Raw genomic sequence first — 16,013 nt, 5'->3', positions numbered from 1 at the left:
GCCTTCCACTAATCAATGGGAGGGAATCAAGGAATTGTCGCGTTTCACACCCTGCTGTGCACCGCAACTGAAATTCGGAGCCTGATCCTAGGTTTTCTTACGCCTCTGACAGCCTTGGTTCAATCTTTAATACTCTTCGGTTTGCTGTACTCATCGCATTCTTACGACTTCTGAGTGCGATTAAGTACGTTTGCCTTGGAGTGAAAAACAACCTTGCGATAGATCGACCGCAGGGTTCTGGATCCCTCCGGTAACTGAAGCTCTGTGCAAGGTTCAGCCTCACCGGTATATGCACGAATGGTGGCTTTGCACAGACACGCACCTCCCATTTCGATTGCGAATTGCAGGACTTGGTGTGAGAGCAGTTAGATCGAAACTGGAGGCTGCTGCGGGCAAAGTGGCCTCGAGTTTTGGTGGACAAGCGGCAAACCCTCTGAGATACCTGTGGGGCGTCATTCTCGTTTGACCATGACGTCGTTTTGGCTAGTAGGTAAATGGCTCATGCCTGACTGTGTATGCCTTTCAAATGTAAGCGCCGCGAATAACCCTGTCAATGAGGCTTATCTAGCTCTCGGGCTGTCCAGTGGAGATATCCAATGTGACGGTAGATGCAACCGTACAGATAGACACCCGAAAATGCAATAATTACTTCTCACCTGGACCCCTTCGCACCCGCTGTAGAGACATATCAGCCAGCCATGCAGACTGAATTGCGTTCATTCCTCACAGAGAATTCATTCCTCACAGAGAATGTTTGCAGCACTGCTGAAGTTGTATTCGTATCTCATCTCTGAAACCGCTCGTTTCAGGTTATTCTCTCCAATCTTGGCCAAAGGCTCTGACTCCAATCGTCGAGTGCCTGGGTAGTTGGGACTAGCCTCAAACTTGGCAATGCCCTAGTATAGTGACAGAAGAGTAGCCTCGAAGGTATAACACAAGGTCTCCATACAAAAAGTTCCACCTCATGTTCCCTATGCTGGCTAAACCGCCGGTCTACAGGGCTGGTACAAGCTCCCACAGGCTTCGTGCCATACAGAAACAAGCTGATCAATAGTGACTACTAGAAGTCTTTCAGTGCGTTTGCACAGCTGGCTTCCGTTGACTGTAGAGCTGTCTCGCCATTTCTTCATCGATCTCATCATTATTCATCAAATCGTCATATTGCTTGACAACATCTCCACAAAATTCGACCCAATTTTTGTCAAAGATCTCGTGGGCTCTGGCCTGTTGCGTATTCGATAGGCAGCTATAATCGATACTCCATCGAGCTAATTGCTTCCAACTGTACAGAGACATTGTAGGCGCGCCAACCATGATCTGATAAAATTCATGGGACATAGAGTTACTATAGATTCCGTTAGTCGCGTTCGAGAAAGAGCATAAGATACATACCTGAAAAGGGAAGGATTGTCAGAATTAACAGTGCAAGGTATACCGGCAGCAAGGAGTTCAGGAAATGGATGTTCTTTAACGTTTCTGCAAAGATGCAAGAGCTCGTTCGATATAGGACAAAGCTCGACGCAAATGCCTGGGCTTTTCCTAGTCTTCTTGAACCGTTCTACAAGATGGGGGTGCTTCATGAGCGCGAAACCATGGCCAATGCGTTTCGAGTTCAGGAGAACAGCATCGTACAAATTCGAGTTTTCCGGGTTGGTGGATCCGCCGGTATCAAGTAATGTTTCGCCTGCATGGAACATGAAAGGAATGTCCAGATTGTGTCGTTCACACGTCTTCTGAAATGCAATGAGTTCATCCTTGTAGTAGCCAATGTGGTTGGGACGGTCTTCCGCACCGACGAGATCAAATCCTGCATACGGGGTAAGTATATGCATGTGAATTCTCACAGACCCATGGCTTACCGCAGATGAGATCTGGGAATTTTAACTTTAAGTCTATGCAATGTTTCATCTCCTTCTGCATCAGCGGCTTCGGGATCGATCGCGGCGTGCAATAGATGATTTTCAATCCAAACGGAAACTTGTCCAGCCTACCCACCTTTTCGAGTTCTTCCTTCTTTTGTTTCACCCCATCGATGATAAGCTGCATTTGGCCGAAATTATCGATGATACTTTTTCCATCGTTGGTAGGTATTGATTTATCAAGCAACATAGGTCGAAGCTCGGCATACATGACATTCTCCTCGATCATACGGTCAATAGCCTTGCTTATGTACCATTTGTAGACTCCCTCGTAATTCAAAAGGCCCTTGAAACATCTTGTGGCTTGATTAAAACGAGCCCATACTCTGCACTGTATTAGCTTACGCGGGTCATATTCTGTCGAGGAGAAATATACCCGTTCACGGTCTGCGTAAAACCATATGCTTCTTCTTGGCTGAGTACCATTTTAGATTTCAACCAGTTTTCGGCTGGCTGTAGTGTTACTTGTCCCGGCTCAGCACATGATTTAGGGGTTTCGGACATGGAAATATCTTCTTGCTGTTGATAATCTTTCGCAAATCGCTTGTTGAATTCCGTCTGGAATTTTGTCCAAGGCATCCAAACTCGGTACTTCCATTCCTCGGTCTTCCAATTCGTCGGCCCACCGGGATAGTCTTTAGAGAAGATGTTCACATCTGGTTCAACCAGATCTTCATCCAGTACCATAAAGACCGTTTCTGTCTCATTAAGATCTTCCTGTGTCAAGAGTGGACGAATACTACGAATGTACATATTCTTCATGTCCCGGGCTTGCTCGAGCAACCTTTCGGGATGCAACTCAGCGTTGAAATGAAGATGTAGTAGAGCGCCTTTCGGTACCATCTTTGCTATCTCATACAGCTTGCTCTCTGTATCGATTCGCTCCTTGTTCGTCAAAAACTGGCCCCCCATATCTCGGGTATTCTTCCCCGGAATAGCCTCCGAGGCAAGGTTGCCAAAAGTTACCCTTCGCTCGTACTCGCGTATAGCTAGAATGATAGTTGCAGCCCTTCTTTCTAGCTGATCGTTTGGCGACCGTGACAAATTCCTTGGTTTTGCCTCTCGATCCCAGGCATCCTGAGCCTCGATTTTGAGAAGTTTTCTGTGGTTCTCAGTGTATGCATGGATCTGTCTTGTATCGCCCAGGGCTGCATCAAAAGTGGATTGAGGGGCGGAATTTCCAGAAGCCGTGTCGGCGGGGTTTTTCCGACCAAGTGGGATAGGTATCTTCTTATTAGTAGAATGGGCAAATGCCGCTTTTCTCTTTTTTGGTGAGTCGGCTACAGTCATGGCTGGCCTGTTTGGACCTTCTGGAGCGCCGTGTCCCTGGCGTACAGATCTATTGTTCTAGGTCAGTTTTCAAGACACTCTTGGAGCATAGGGCAAGGGCTAGAGAATACGTACAATGTTGGTATTGCAAAGCCACACCTTGCCCACCACCCCTTATGGCCTTCTTGAGATTCACGCAACGATTTAGAGTCACTGTCAGGGCGCATGCCGATAAGGATAGTGAGGTGTTGTCGGTCACGGGCTTCTCATATTAACCCAATACGAGGGGAGCAGACGCAACTCCAGTGTTTCCCCGGATCTTGTAATAGCCTTTGTAACTGACTGGTATTGTCAAAAATCACTGACTGGGCTGTGCGCTTATTCGAACCAGATAGTGGATTTGCTTGGCTCAGATCAGAATCCTCGTAGAGCAACGCTTTTCACTGGACAAAACACCTATCCAGGCGATGTTGTGAGTTTGCCAGATTCAATAGCCGCTGGCCGGTTGTTGGGCCTATTTTGCAGTCAAAGTGGGTTAGTATGGCAGCCACAGAGGTGTTTGGTGTCGCAAGATCGTGCTGCGCCTCTATGCAGATAGGAGAATGCTGGCTGTCTGCAATACTCGATATTAAGCGCGACAAACGATGCGCATAGTCTTGTGCGGGGACGACAGGAGAACATTTCAAAATACAATGAGGAGCAAGCATACTATCTTCGACGCGGGATGAAGTCTCACGCGCATTCCTCGTCAAAGGAAGTGGCAACGGTGCAGGAGCGCATGGCACAAGGACAGACAACATCAAGAAAGGAAAGAGCGTCCACATACATCAGCGCACTCTTCTCTCCGAGGATGACTTCCCTATGCAAACAACAACTTCCCTCCAGAAAAGCGACACGAGTGCACGCCACAGTCTATTCACTGCACTCGCGACAATGCGGTATAGATGATCGCAGGCCACAGTCTATCACGAGATCCCTGACCTTGGTCGGCGTGGCCAGAATGTCGTTGGAACAAGCGATGGCGGGTGATCAATTCAACTCAAAACTCGACACCGGGGATGGAGGCGCAGCAGGTAGACTCCACGCGATGATGTCGCGACAGGGAGATTTGTGTCAAGAATGAGGGATGGACTCACTCTTTGCCGGCCACTCAACTATTCGCTTTGAGGCTACCGGTATGCTAAGCCTTTCACGCCGACACCCTGTAGCCTGAACACTCCAACTGTACCGTACCGTAAGCCCTCGCTGCCTCGCTGCCTCGCTGCCCCTCCTCGAACTTCCCTCGAACTTCCGCCTAGGGCATCCAATGGCTGTGCAGGTACCCAAACGCTGAGGCTGATGCTGTGTACAGACTCGTAGATCCAACCATTTGAGAGGCTGGCCTCTGACCGGTGTCGGTGAAGTGCCACTCTCAGCTCATGGGGAGAGCTTTTGGCCCCCATGAAGACTCAACTTGTACACACGCAGCACGCTGCGCCGCTGTGCTCCATCACCCAAGCTTTTTTTTCGACTCACAGGATTGGGTATACCTTGACTGTTGCTGCATACTTTATTGCAGCCATCTATGACTCCTCGAATCTATGTCCTATTTCTACAGCGCCTAAGGTGTACCGGTACCTTTGCTTCATATTCGACGTTCCGACCAGCGTCTGTTCAGCATGCACTGGCTACAGCCAGACGAGAATAACAAGATCAAACTCGATGCCCTACAGCTTGACATCGTCGGTTTTCTAGCCATCCTCGGAGAGGGGTCGGTGCTAGCCAATGCTCAAGTTTCAACACTCTCGAGATGGATCTATCTACCACGCTTAATCCCGGCTCCTCAAGCACTGATGAGGCCGACGAGACCAACGCGACTCGAAACAGCCCCTGGATATGTGACGGGTGTTCACTCAGGTAACCATCGCGATGCCATCAATTACATCGGCAATATTGTTTGGTAAGCCCTTTTGCGTCAGATACTCCACGCGTTCGGACAGGAAGCTCCCCAACCCCACATACGGCAGTTTCCGAGCTCCCGTCAGCCGCCACGCATCACCGAGTGCTTTCACTGACGAGAGTAGCGACGCAGGCAACCTCGCACCGTTTTCTGTGCGAGTGGTCCATATCGAACGGAAAAGCGAGCATCAACTCAAGACCAAGACCTTTGCATCGCTTACGGTTGTCGTTCTCATCGGTTTCGCGCTCTCCGCCCTGCTCCTCGCGATTTCGATATGGCAACGAGACGGCATGTCGATTGTAGCGACGGCACTCCTCTCACTGCTTTCCAGTCTGATCGGTCTCGGTAACAAATGGAGTCTGAGACTGCCATCGCGCAAATACCAGAGCAAAGTCCCGCCTGGTGATGTGGTCATACGGTATCCAAAGGGCAGCTTCCTGATCGTTCGCTGCACTGAAGATGTAGCACGAGAACTGTATTTCGCGCCGGAGAGTATCGAATACCAACTATCACACGGGCCGGCATATAGGATATTGAGTCTGGTCGGAACTATGATGCTCATGGGCGGCGTCATCTGCCTGGCGAATGCCCAGATCCAAGTTCAAATCGCTTGGGCGGGCTCTTATATGCTCCTCGGCGCTTCCTATTGGATTGTTGCTGCACTGCCCGCCAAAATGCACTGGGACACAAGTTGTTACTGTGTCACACAGGAATGTCTTTCAGACGCAGACACCGATGCGAAGGGCTACCCCTCGGAATCTGATACTTTCACAAAGGCACTTTGGAAAGCCATTGTTGTCACCAAGGACATTGGCTGGATCCGCAGGAGTGATGCCTGCCCGGACACCTGGGCATGGAGAAAATGGCTTGCTCAAGCAAAGGCATGTAGCAGAGACGTTCGGACGTCTGAGATGGATAAGAAGCCAGGAGTGAAGACTTGGGATGTCCCAGAGTGGGACGCGCAAGGAGTCCTTACCAAACTTTTGGAAGAGCAGGTGTCGCGGGAGGCGAAGAACATGACGGACGAGTTTGATGTTTGAACTGGCAAAGCTTCCATTATTTAATTTGGCATCAGCCTAGGCAACACATAGCGATTGGTTTATTTTGGGGACCTTATTACTATCACGAATTACGACGACCATGATTCATAGCAGCGCATATTTAAGCATATGACATTGGAGTGGCTTGTAAACCGCTCTGCTTTGGTGTTGCGTCTATCGCTTGGTCTACCGCCTCGACGCCGTATCTCCGACAGTTCTAATGCAGACCTGCCCGTACCTGTAAGATCCATAATACCGGCTGAGGAACTGCCACGCCTCCCACGTCGAGCCTCGACAAACCATTCGTTAAAGAACCATTCGTTAAAAGTGAATGAGTCCTCGCTGTTGCAAAGGCCTCCTCCAGCATTGTGGTGAGTGGTCATGGCACTAATGACCCTTTAAGATAGAGTGACTCACGCCGCAGTCTTCCATCGCTGCTCATGCTCAACCTTCTTCCTGACAACCTCTCTCAGCCACTTTTCCAGACTCTGACTGTGCGCCGGCCCATCAATCTCTATGGCCTCATCATCACCCAACTTGATGCCTCCTTCGTCTTCCTCATCCTCCTCCTCTTCTCCACAGCACAAGTTTTCCGCCAACTCACTAGCCTCGGCCCACTCCTCATAGCTGAATGTCCCTTCGCTCTCGCTCAAGAGCATCTTTCTCTTCCCAGAGAACGCGAACACGTGTGTTGATCGTACGGGCTTCGCGCGCAACAGCTCGTTTGCAGTAGGTTGTATGAGGAAATTTGCGGATGTGCTTGAGGGGGACGACGGTATGGCGATAATTACGGATGTGAAGGTAGTAGAGAGCGGTATCGAGGCGGATAGTAGGGCGAGGAGAGCTGTGTGGAGGAGATGAGGGAGGATTGAAAGACTCTGCTTCAATTAGCATGGCGAATGCGCTAAAGGATAAGTGTCGGTTGCATACAGTATTGACACCTGTCGATGATTCTACCTCTGGCAAGCTCCGGATCTGGAGTGTAATTTGCACCAGTGTTCGTGGTATCAATCTTGCAAGGATTATGCTATGGATTGTGTTGTGGAGAAGCGTTTCTAGGTGTCGCTCTTTTGGACCTACAAATGGGCTTAGCACATTCTACGTGTGAAAGTGACGGGTATAAAAGTGACATACTTCCAACACCTGCAGCAGGCCGAACATTCACCTCAATCGCAGCTTCTTCTGGCATCTCATCTCGCCGTTGCACCTCAATCGGTCCATTCACTGCGCCGATGATCGAGTATCCATTATGCGTATATGTTGCAGAACCGTCGGCTTGGTTTAAATGTGTAAGTGTGACCTCTGGGGCGATCATCCTGACGGTATTTGCGGGTGCGATTGAAGTCTTCCCGCGCGTTCCAGTGACGAAATCTCCAAAGATCGCGACGAGGATCTGCAAATGCTCAGAGGGTCCAAGCTCTGTTCACTTTGCGGCTGAAGCTCCAAGCCGAGGTGCGACTGTCGTTGGTCAGCTCGGGGGTGTCGACCAGCCTCCGCAAAACACCAAAAGACACCCGCCTCATATACGTTCACGGTATCTTACTATTCTGATACGGTCGTGAATACTGTGATTATCCTGTGGTAGATTGCTTATCATGGCTGGCTCATCGCGCAATGCTTCCCCTATTAAGCGGCTCATGACGGAGCTACAAACATATCAATCCGATCCAAACGATGCCCTTCTCGACTTGGGACCTCAAGATGACGATGTAATGCATTGGAGAGCAGTCATGAAGGGTGTGGTTGGGACTGCATATGAGGGTACGTTTCTTCCCGGTTCTCCATGCACTCACCGCCTCGACCCTCCAGAAGGTGTCATGGCAGCAGACGCATGTGCAGATAGCATATAACTCGTCGTCCTTGAGGCTAAACAGTCATACAGGTGGGGTATGGCTCCTAGATATCCGAATCCCAAACCAATACCCACTCGTTGCACCCACAATCCGCTTCATCACGCCCATCTGCCACCCCAATGTCGATTTCAAGACCGGCGAAATCTGTCTGGACTTGTTAAAGACGTCTTGGACACCTGCGTACACGATATCAACGACCCTAACGAGCATACACCAGCTGCTCACGAGCGCAGAGCCAGAGAGCCCTCTGAACATCGATATAGCGCAACTGTTCAGAATTGGGGATGAGGTTGGCGCACAAAGTTTGATTAGGTTTTACACAGAGACAGAGCGGTATGAATGGAGGAGGAGATCATGAAGGATGATTATTCCAGGCAGCTGTGGTGCGGAAGAAAATAGAGACGGACCCTCGACGTATGAATGCATGTGTGGCCGGGCTATAGGAGGCAGATCTGGCGTTTTGATGCGATATACCTATTAAACAAGCGAGCGAGTACAGCAAATATAACACAAACGAGCACTCTGAAGATCAAATCAAATGCGCATGCCCGCGCCGTGCGAACATGATCGAATTGCGAGGCATGCAAGTGTTTATCAAGTAATACAGGATATGCTTCGGAACGAACTGCCCGCCATAGCCATAGTAACGCAAAGGCGCCCTCTCCCTATAACCAACCTCAAAAGATTTCAAAATTCAAACCATAATATGACTCCTTCACACTCCCCCAACTCCACAGCATTACAAGCCCCTCCACATCGCTCCACCCTCACCCCCAAACCCTCCCAGCGCCCCAAATATCTCTCTACGAAGCCATCCCATCCCAGTATAAATGCTGTCCAGGCAGCGGAAACCCCGAGATCGACACTGCAATCCCCACACCCAAACACTCCTAGTCCCAATGATCTACACATACTTTGTCCCCATCCGCAAAGAACCAAGCAGACTACAACGACAAGTCTGTTCTGCCTTCGATGTCGCCTGCTGCTTCGGGCACCTTCACCTGCAAATATCCAATTCAAAATGATATGTGCGTTGAGCTTTTTTGAAAGAGGGAAAAGCAGTGTGAGTTAGTGGGTGGAGAGTGCTTGGCAGGATGTGCCGAGGAGAGAGGTTGGGGTCGGGTGGAGTAGATACCCCTTTATGTAGTGTTGTTACGGTACAGTGAAGCTGGCATTGTGGATGAGAGAGAAGAGAGGGTTTGCGACGCGAAGTCGAGATTTCTTTAAAATATAGAGCTCAGTGTGGGAGTTCATGCATCTTGGATTTGTCTAGACGGCGGGAACTAATGAGTTATGATGTAGCGTAAAAGTCTTGTGGCTCGGATGATGATGATCCGAGTTGGCAGAGATCAAGTACATTAAACTTGGTAGCTCATTGTATTTGGTGGCTGGCTGCTTTATTTTACTCTTATATATATATTCAACCTAGTCTGGTCTGGGCGATCGTGTATACACGACACTATAGTCTAGTCTAAACATTATGGCTCAATGGCATCTAAGAAAAGCGCATTTCTACCACATCAATCCATTTGACGAGAAAATCTCGTATGGAAACCCAGAAGAATAAAAAAAGGCGTCGGTTCAGCCCTCGATACGTATCTTAGGGCTTATATCCTGAGTCGTGTGCTCGCTCCACAAGAGTCCCACTTGTTCAGCTACCCGTGGGTTGCAAGCGCGCAGCCACCACGTACGTCTCCGTCTGAATATCGCGCTCGTTGAATCTTGACCGCATTTTGAAGACTGGCAATCGATGGCCGAGGACAGCCAAGGACATGCAGGACCGCACTTAAATAGCTTGAAGTGTCGACATTTGTCAAAGCGGAATTCATGTCGAATTCTAGCATGATGCAGTTTGGCGTGGCTGTAAGTGCACTTCCGGTATACAAAAGTCTTGTAGTAGTCGTGCTCGTATTGTTCAACCTGCAGATACAGTCCATTGAGTCCGTTTCCAGCCTTGGCTGGATACAGTGGTAGAGCCTTCGAGTACGATATCGGCAGATAGCTCACTGTTCGCTGATGACCGACGGGTGTATGATCTCGTGGATAACTCCTGGAAGTCGTCTGTCGCGGGTTCTTGTGAATGACTTCGAATAGTTGGTAGAGGGAGTGGATAGTAAGGGGCATCATAGGGGCCCGGTAAGGGCACTGGGGGGGCGATCCATGGATGTATGGGTGCCAGATTTGGTTGAAGAGTTTCGCTCTTGAGGGATTGCAGATGGGTATTGTGATCTAGATCTGGGTTTGACTGAGGTGATTTTGAGTCCCTCTTAAGCCCCAAACCAGAGTCTTCTTTCTGCAAACTTGGTCGCGTAGGGTTAAGGGTTTTGTCGAAACCGAGCCTAGAGTCTGCCATGTTCCTTCTTTTCATGAAAAAATTCACAGTTGAGCGTGTAGCCGCGACAAGGAGAGTGACCAGGAGCAGAAGTTCGAGGAAGCGTGCGGGAGGTGCGGATATGTACCCGCTCACTGTGCAATCTTGACTTGATGAATCAGGATGTGGAGGCATATGAAACAAGGCAAAGATGACACGACTAGGTAGATATATGATCGGCTCCACTTGCGGCAGATTGTGTTATGCAATGATGCAGGTGTAAAGTTACTAGTGACCAGTCAGCCAGAGAGCGAGCCCGCACCTTTCATACAACCCACTGAGTACGCAACGACGGCAGGACCGTTGTTATAAGCACTAGGATGGTATTCCTCCAACCAATATCAGCTATTGATGCCTGCTTTTTCTCGCAGATTAACACAAGGGTATCGATATATTCCTGCGGGTCGGACATGAGGGTCGACGGTCGATCTAAAACTATACGAAAACGAGCTCGGGCTACGACATCCACACTACGCATATCCTTCAGACACAAAGACAAGAACTGGGCGACCATGGTCGGTCCAGACTCTCTAGCAGGCTCTCAAGTGGTGACTGAGTGGGACAGAGTTATGCGTGAGTCCCTGATCGACAGGCAAGAGTTCGTAATGTTCAGCTGTGACGAAAGGCGCCTGCGAATCGATTGCAGCACGAGGCTACCCGGGTAGACTCTATTCAGTCGCGGGCCCAGCAGCTCGAACCGCGCCATGCAGTCTTGGTCAAGCGAACGTGGACTGTCTTCAGCTGAGGTACACAATGGTGGCGTTCCGAGTGGCGGTCACGAATAGACCGCACGGGCCCACTTTCACCTTTGCGCAGGGAACACCCGAGACTGACCCCTGCGCTTTCGGTATTGGCATTTCAACGGCGAGCTGGCATTGCGCCTTCAACCAACCTTTCATTCACAGTCGAGCCCGCCCCGCTACTCACAGTTTCACGCGATCGAGAGTCAGGGCAGCGGGAGTTTACGTTAGCCGGCTTGTGATCAAGATCGGTGGGTTTATTCAGCTGTAGTGCGAACGCCAACCGAACTCCGAGCACTCCCTCCAGACAATCAGCAAAAGCTACACTCCAAGCAAAGCAAGCCCCTCTGCTTGTACAAAAAGAATGGGAAGGGTCAGAGAAGTGATAAGATTAATCTCCAATTGGGGTCCAGAGCCATATACCAGAGTACGGGTGAGGTCCTCTGCCGTCCCTACTACAAAATATGCATCTGCAAGCGACTTCGACCCTTGCAATTACGCAATGCTGGGCTTCCAAAGACTTCTGTGGATATCCCAGTTCAAGATCCCGCACACCTTTACCATGTCTGTCCCGCACATAGATCTTGGTCCTGAAGATTGACATATTCGTACAAGATCTTTGATTCGCTCAGTCATATAGCGAGATTCGACTTGTCTTGTCCAGGTGACCTCACAGCCAACTCCTCAAAATCTGGTACCCACGGGAATGAGGTCAAGATCTGGCTTGTGGTAGCGAGAGGGCGTCGACATGACCTCCTCTTCCTTGCCGAACAGTGAAAGTTCCGCGATAGCCGCATACGACGACCTTTTGCATACGTACGGGATGTGGGGTGTTCCATATTGCAACTACTGGATACTCAATTTCTTTTCTACGGGATTTACCGTTAGCATCACATCGTGTTGCTCGTGAGGCGGGTAATCTTCTTACCCTTCATTGTCAGCTCAGAAACTCAAGTTACTCGCCAACCTTACAATCCTTTCACAGAACGCATACTAGCACTCACGTGTACCGTGTCTAGACTCCCGATCAGGGTCTCTCCATATACAACCATCGTAAAATCACAGACACGCCGTCGGTACCGGTAGGGCTGAGAATACCCACGGCCAGACCTCCGACTACTCCAACGAGCATGCAGCTGAAGTCACAAACACAACACCAGTGGCGTACACGCATGGGAAATCTCCCCTTCAAATCAACGCCACCCACTCCTTGCCATCTGTATAAGATCTCGATCTTCACCCGGAAGCTAACGCACTAGATGGTTATCACGGCAACGCCGTTGCCACAGCACATGTGAATTTGCCTCCTAGGCCGCAACATTCATATCATGCAAACGGTAGCCTATCTTTCCAATCGGTGCGGTATGCCGTTCCACACGATCTGGGCAGTATCTGTCTCTTCGCCCGTCTGTACTGCAGGCCAGTCAGTCAGGTGTATTTTTAGAGTATCGAGAAGCTCGCTATACTCCAAAAGTGCATAGCCACCACATGGCGTAACTAGTCATATTCAATCTCTAGCACGAAGCAAACAAGTTTGAAGAGTGATCAAATCAACATGTACATGATCAAAAAAGGCCTCCAATAACCTAACAAAACGAGCTATACCCGCACAAATAACGACGGTGTGTCACGGTATCCATCTCACCAATGACTAGCACGGTACCAACGCATGACCATAATATCCAGCTCTGAATATTCTAGATGTGGGGTAGTCGATTATCAAGAAGAAAAAATCACGAGCGACATCGCTTACGCGAACAGCATGCTCAGCTATAGTAGTAAATTCTGTCTTACAACTCATCCCCCACCCTCTTCATCCATTGACAAAACCGCAACCAGAAGAAAAACATTCCCATGACTGCTCACTGGGCCAGGGTCAGCAATTACCCTGGTTAGCTACAAGGAGTGGTAGCAAGCATACATCTACCATATCCCACTCCATCAACTCCAACAAACTACACACCAAGCACGCCGTACTTTCCACAGCACAAACACGTTCCACACACCCTCTCTCCCCCTACATCCAACCCCGCTCTTCTCCCCCAGACTCTAGACCCTTCCACCCCAAAAAATCCTAACCACAACCCCCAATCACCATAAACACTATACACACCTCCCTACCCAACACCCCACCCATCTCCAACGCCACAACATGAATGATAGGCAATAAGGACCAGACCTATCCACCACAGGGGTGTGGAATTCAGTAACATGTCTTACTTTCTAGCATGTATAAGCACCGGTCCCTGTCTTTACCACGGTAGCACTGTTGTATGGCGGGAGGCAGGTGAGAGAAAGCGAGTCATGAGGTAAGGTCGATGGATGGGATAATGGATTTGGATGTGCGAGGTCGTTGGGTTGGATGGTGGATGCTTGTGCGATTTTAGTTTTGCGGATTGGGTAGCATGGCAGGGGTACGGGGGGCTTGTTTTATATATTCAGAGCAGATAGAGGGAGGATGTGAATGCCATGTTTTGGAGTTGATTAGGTATGTAGAGATATGAGTGCGTGCGTACACGTTTTGCAGTTCCATTTCCACGTCGAGAAGAACTGCGCCACTAGGTCCCGTGTGAAGCTTGTAGCCGCTTGTCGTCTTGCGAGTGAGGAAGACAGAGACAAAGTCTTTATCACAATGGATGTACCTCTGAGATTTTACCCCGTCACCACGCATCAGCATCACGCATCATCACCACACCCAACCTCCATCCGTCTAATCGCCGCGCCCAAAACATCCGTTGTCCCGCCCACCTGTTGTAGACCATCGGGCGTCCGACTCTGTCCGAGTACCTTCTTATCTGGCCCCGTAACCGTCTGCCCCTTGGCCTGCGCGAAGCCCGCACTACGCTCATGTGCAGGATTGGGACTGTAGAAGTCGTCGATGATGGGGTGAATCATGACGGTTTGTTTGGAAATGGTGAGGGTGCTGTTTGTTGGGACGGTGACCCAGTTATCTGGCTATTGTTAGTGGCGGGACATATATAGGGGCGTGGGCGGGGAGTGATGGGGAAGGGATAAAGAATGTGCAAAGAGGGCGGTACATACCTCGTTCAAAGGTCAACGGCTCACTTGCTACGAGCACAATATCTGAGCCTTTGTCCCGACGTTCCATGACATAATCTCTGCCATCTTCCGAAGAAGAACTCGCAGCGTCTCCACCGCCCAACTCTTTCCAGCTCGTGCCACTGCTGAAGAAAAGACTGGCAGCTTCGTCGGTCTTGCTACTCACGTAGCGCGAACATACAACGCTCTCTCCATCTGTAACCGCAAAGTTCAACAGACTCCTGCTGTCTTCGTTCCCCATGCCTTCTTTTCCCACCACGCTCTCAATGAACCCATTGATCCTCTCGATCGTCTTGAGAATGGCTTTACGAAGCACCGTATGCCCAAACCCACCCTTGCCTGGCTCGCTATCTGGCGACACCCCCACCTTATCCAGACAGTCAAGGAACAGAGCGAAGGCCCACTCGCTATCTGTCGACCCCTGCACAAGCGTAAACCACTTCTCGTTCAGGGACACGGCGAGACGACGCTTGATGAGCTTGAAGCACCCGATGCCGCCGTTGTGCATAAACATGAGCGACTTGTATGAGAAAGGATGGCAGTTGCTATCGCTGAGATTGCCTTCGGTCGTTGCGCGAACGTGTGCGAAGATGAGGGAGGATGTCGTTTTGGAGGCGATGCGAGAGAGGTTTATGCAATTCCATGCTGGGATCGTCGAGGTGAAGACGCAGGGCTCTGGGCCCAGAGAGGGAGATGTGTAATATCCAATACCGAACCCATCGCCGTTGTGTGGTCGTCTGCGGTCCTGGTTATGCTTGTTAGACGCTGCGAGGGCGAAGAGGGCGAAGAGGGCGTAGAGGTGGGAGTCAGCGTACCAGTCGGAGGCGCGAGTCAAATGACTGGGTGAGGATGGAATGTGATGGGTTTAATATGAGGTCTGAAAGGAGTATTTCATCCTTTCCTTTGTATACCTGGCGATATTAGCTGTCTCGTTCCATGACTCGCATAACCGGTGCTCACCATGAATCTACACATTCTGGTTTGTCTGGGTAGATGGATGGATAGTTGACACGCAGATTTTCTCTCAGCACGCTTTGGTAGAGAACTGGGAGGTGAATTTCTTGTGCAATCGAATGCTGTGTTTGAGGACGATATGGTCACGGTGCACTGGCTGTTGGCTCAGAGCGGTATGTGCGTGCGAGGATTGCGCCATTGGACCAAGCGATGACGCAGGCGGTCAAGGTGGTACATGCATTGTGCACAAACAGAAGGGATGCAGAATAGGGAGCAATCAATTCTGCATGGTGAGACGCAGGAGTCAATAAGAATATACAATCAACGACCTTGCCTTACGAAGCCAAGTCAGGCACAATGTACAACAACAGCTAGGTGCCCCCACGCGTTGGTGGGTGGGGGAGCTGCATCCGTGGCCCGGCTCCTGCAATGACGCAACCTCTGCCCCGTTTAGCTGCATAACGGAAGATGGACCGCCAAACAGCAAACCATGCATCACAAACAGGGCATATGAAATCACACAAACGAAGTAGTTTTGAACTTTTGATTTCTCGACAGTGTATTCCGCTATCTGGCTGGCAACTAGACAGAACAGAAGCACATCCAGCAAACCAGGAGGAACGCCCATCCTTTCAACGCTACCGCCCACCTGAGGCACTTTTGTCCTTGTAGTAGGACAAGACTTGTAGACCAAACACGCAACGCCGGGGATATGATGCGGACAATGGACATTGGAGGGTTACAAGACGGTGTATCTTTGAGGCTTCATAAAATTTCATGGCGAAGGGGTGGCTCTGACCAAAAAAAAAAAAAAGGGGGGGGGGGGGGCGGGGAAAATGGAAAGGCTGCAATATAAACCTGTCGCCGA

At 50.1% G+C, this 16,013-nt stretch overlaps 9 protein-coding genes across 9 annotated transcripts; 3 read left to right on the top strand and 6 right to left on the bottom strand.

Annotated features, from left to right (window-relative positions):
- Window positions 1–1,071: 1,071 nt before the first annotated feature.
- IAQ61_005527 (uncharacterized protein) lies at window positions 1,072–3,415 on the bottom strand (the record flags this gene model as incomplete). Its single annotated transcript, XM_003840041.1, has 5 exons — window positions 1,072–1,345; window positions 1,393–1,807; window positions 1,860–2,245; window positions 2,296–3,258; window positions 3,324–3,415. 5 exons carry the CDS (start codon window positions 3,413–3,415, stop codon window positions 1,072–1,074), a joined length of 2,130 nt encoding a protein of 709 aa, XP_003840089.1.
- Window positions 3,416–4,846: 1,431 nt separating this feature from the next.
- Window positions 4,847–6,167, top strand: IAQ61_005526 (uncharacterized protein; the record flags this gene model as incomplete). Its single annotated transcript, XM_003840042.1, has 2 exons — window positions 4,847–5,127; window positions 5,252–6,167. 2 exons carry the CDS (start codon window positions 4,847–4,849, stop codon window positions 6,165–6,167), a joined length of 1,197 nt encoding a protein of 398 aa, XP_003840090.1.
- Window positions 6,168–6,256: 89 nt separating this feature from the next.
- On the bottom strand, window positions 6,257–6,550 carry IAQ61_005525 (uncharacterized protein; the record flags this gene model as incomplete). The annotated part of the gene is made up of 1 exon (XM_066096828.1): window positions 6,257–6,550. One exon carries the CDS (start codon window positions 6,548–6,550, stop codon window positions 6,257–6,259), a length of 294 nt encoding a protein of 97 aa, XP_065953179.1.
- Window positions 6,551–6,580: 30 nt separating this feature from the next.
- IAQ61_005524 (uncharacterized protein) lies at window positions 6,581–7,560 on the bottom strand (the record flags this gene model as incomplete). Its single annotated transcript, XM_003840043.2, has 3 exons — window positions 6,581–7,045; window positions 7,098–7,243; window positions 7,302–7,560. Coding segments are annotated over 3 exons (870 nt in total), but the record flags the coding sequence as incomplete, so codon positions are not given.
- A 28-nt stretch (window positions 7,561–7,588) lies between these two features.
- Window positions 7,589–9,335, top strand: IAQ61_005523 (uncharacterized protein). The gene is made up of 2 exons (XM_003840044.2): window positions 7,589–7,928; window positions 8,050–9,335. Exons 1-2 carry the CDS (start codon window positions 7,763–7,765, stop codon window positions 8,376–8,378), a joined length of 495 nt encoding a protein of 164 aa, XP_003840092.1. The 5' UTR covers window positions 7,589–7,762; the 3' UTR covers window positions 8,379–9,335.
- Window positions 9,336–9,935: 600 nt separating this feature from the next.
- IAQ61_005522 (uncharacterized protein) lies at window positions 9,936–10,373 on the bottom strand (the record flags this gene model as incomplete). Its single annotated transcript, XM_003840046.2, has 1 exon — window positions 9,936–10,373. The coding sequence occupies one exon, from the start codon at window positions 10,371–10,373 to the stop codon at window positions 9,936–9,938; it is 438 nt and encodes a 145-aa protein (XP_003840094.2).
- A 110-nt stretch (window positions 10,374–10,483) lies between these two features.
- On the bottom strand, window positions 10,484–10,905 carry IAQ61_005521 (uncharacterized protein; the record flags this gene model as incomplete). The annotated part of the gene is made up of 2 exons (XM_066096827.1): window positions 10,484–10,619; window positions 10,670–10,905. The coding sequence occupies 2 exons, from the start codon at window positions 10,903–10,905 to the stop codon at window positions 10,484–10,486; spliced, it is 372 nt and encodes a 123-aa protein (XP_065953178.1).
- On the top strand, window positions 10,904–11,732 carry IAQ61_005520 (uncharacterized protein; the record flags this gene model as incomplete). The annotated part of the gene is made up of 2 exons (XM_066096826.1): window positions 10,904–11,052; window positions 11,447–11,732. 2 exons carry the CDS (start codon window positions 10,904–10,906, stop codon window positions 11,730–11,732), a joined length of 435 nt encoding a protein of 144 aa, XP_065953177.1.
- Window positions 11,733–13,807: 2,075 nt separating this feature from the next.
- Window positions 13,808–15,166, bottom strand: IAQ61_005519 (uncharacterized protein; the record flags this gene model as incomplete). The annotated part of the gene is made up of 4 exons (XM_066096825.1): window positions 13,808–14,082; window positions 14,174–14,936; window positions 15,007–15,102; window positions 15,152–15,166. The coding sequence occupies 4 exons, from the start codon at window positions 15,164–15,166 to the stop codon at window positions 13,808–13,810; spliced, it is 1,149 nt and encodes a 382-aa protein (XP_065953176.1).
- Window positions 15,167–16,013: the final 847 nt, after the last annotated feature.

Source organism: Plenodomus lingam, assembly GCF_022343315.1.
Source record: "Plenodomus lingam strain CAN1 chromosome Unknown contig_22, whole genome shotgun sequence".
Lineage (NCBI taxonomy): Eukaryota > Fungi > Ascomycota > Dothideomycetes > Pleosporales > Leptosphaeriaceae > Plenodomus > Plenodomus lingam.
The sequence above is the reverse complement of the archived record's forward strand: the minus strand, read 5'-3'. Positions and strand labels throughout refer to the sequence as shown.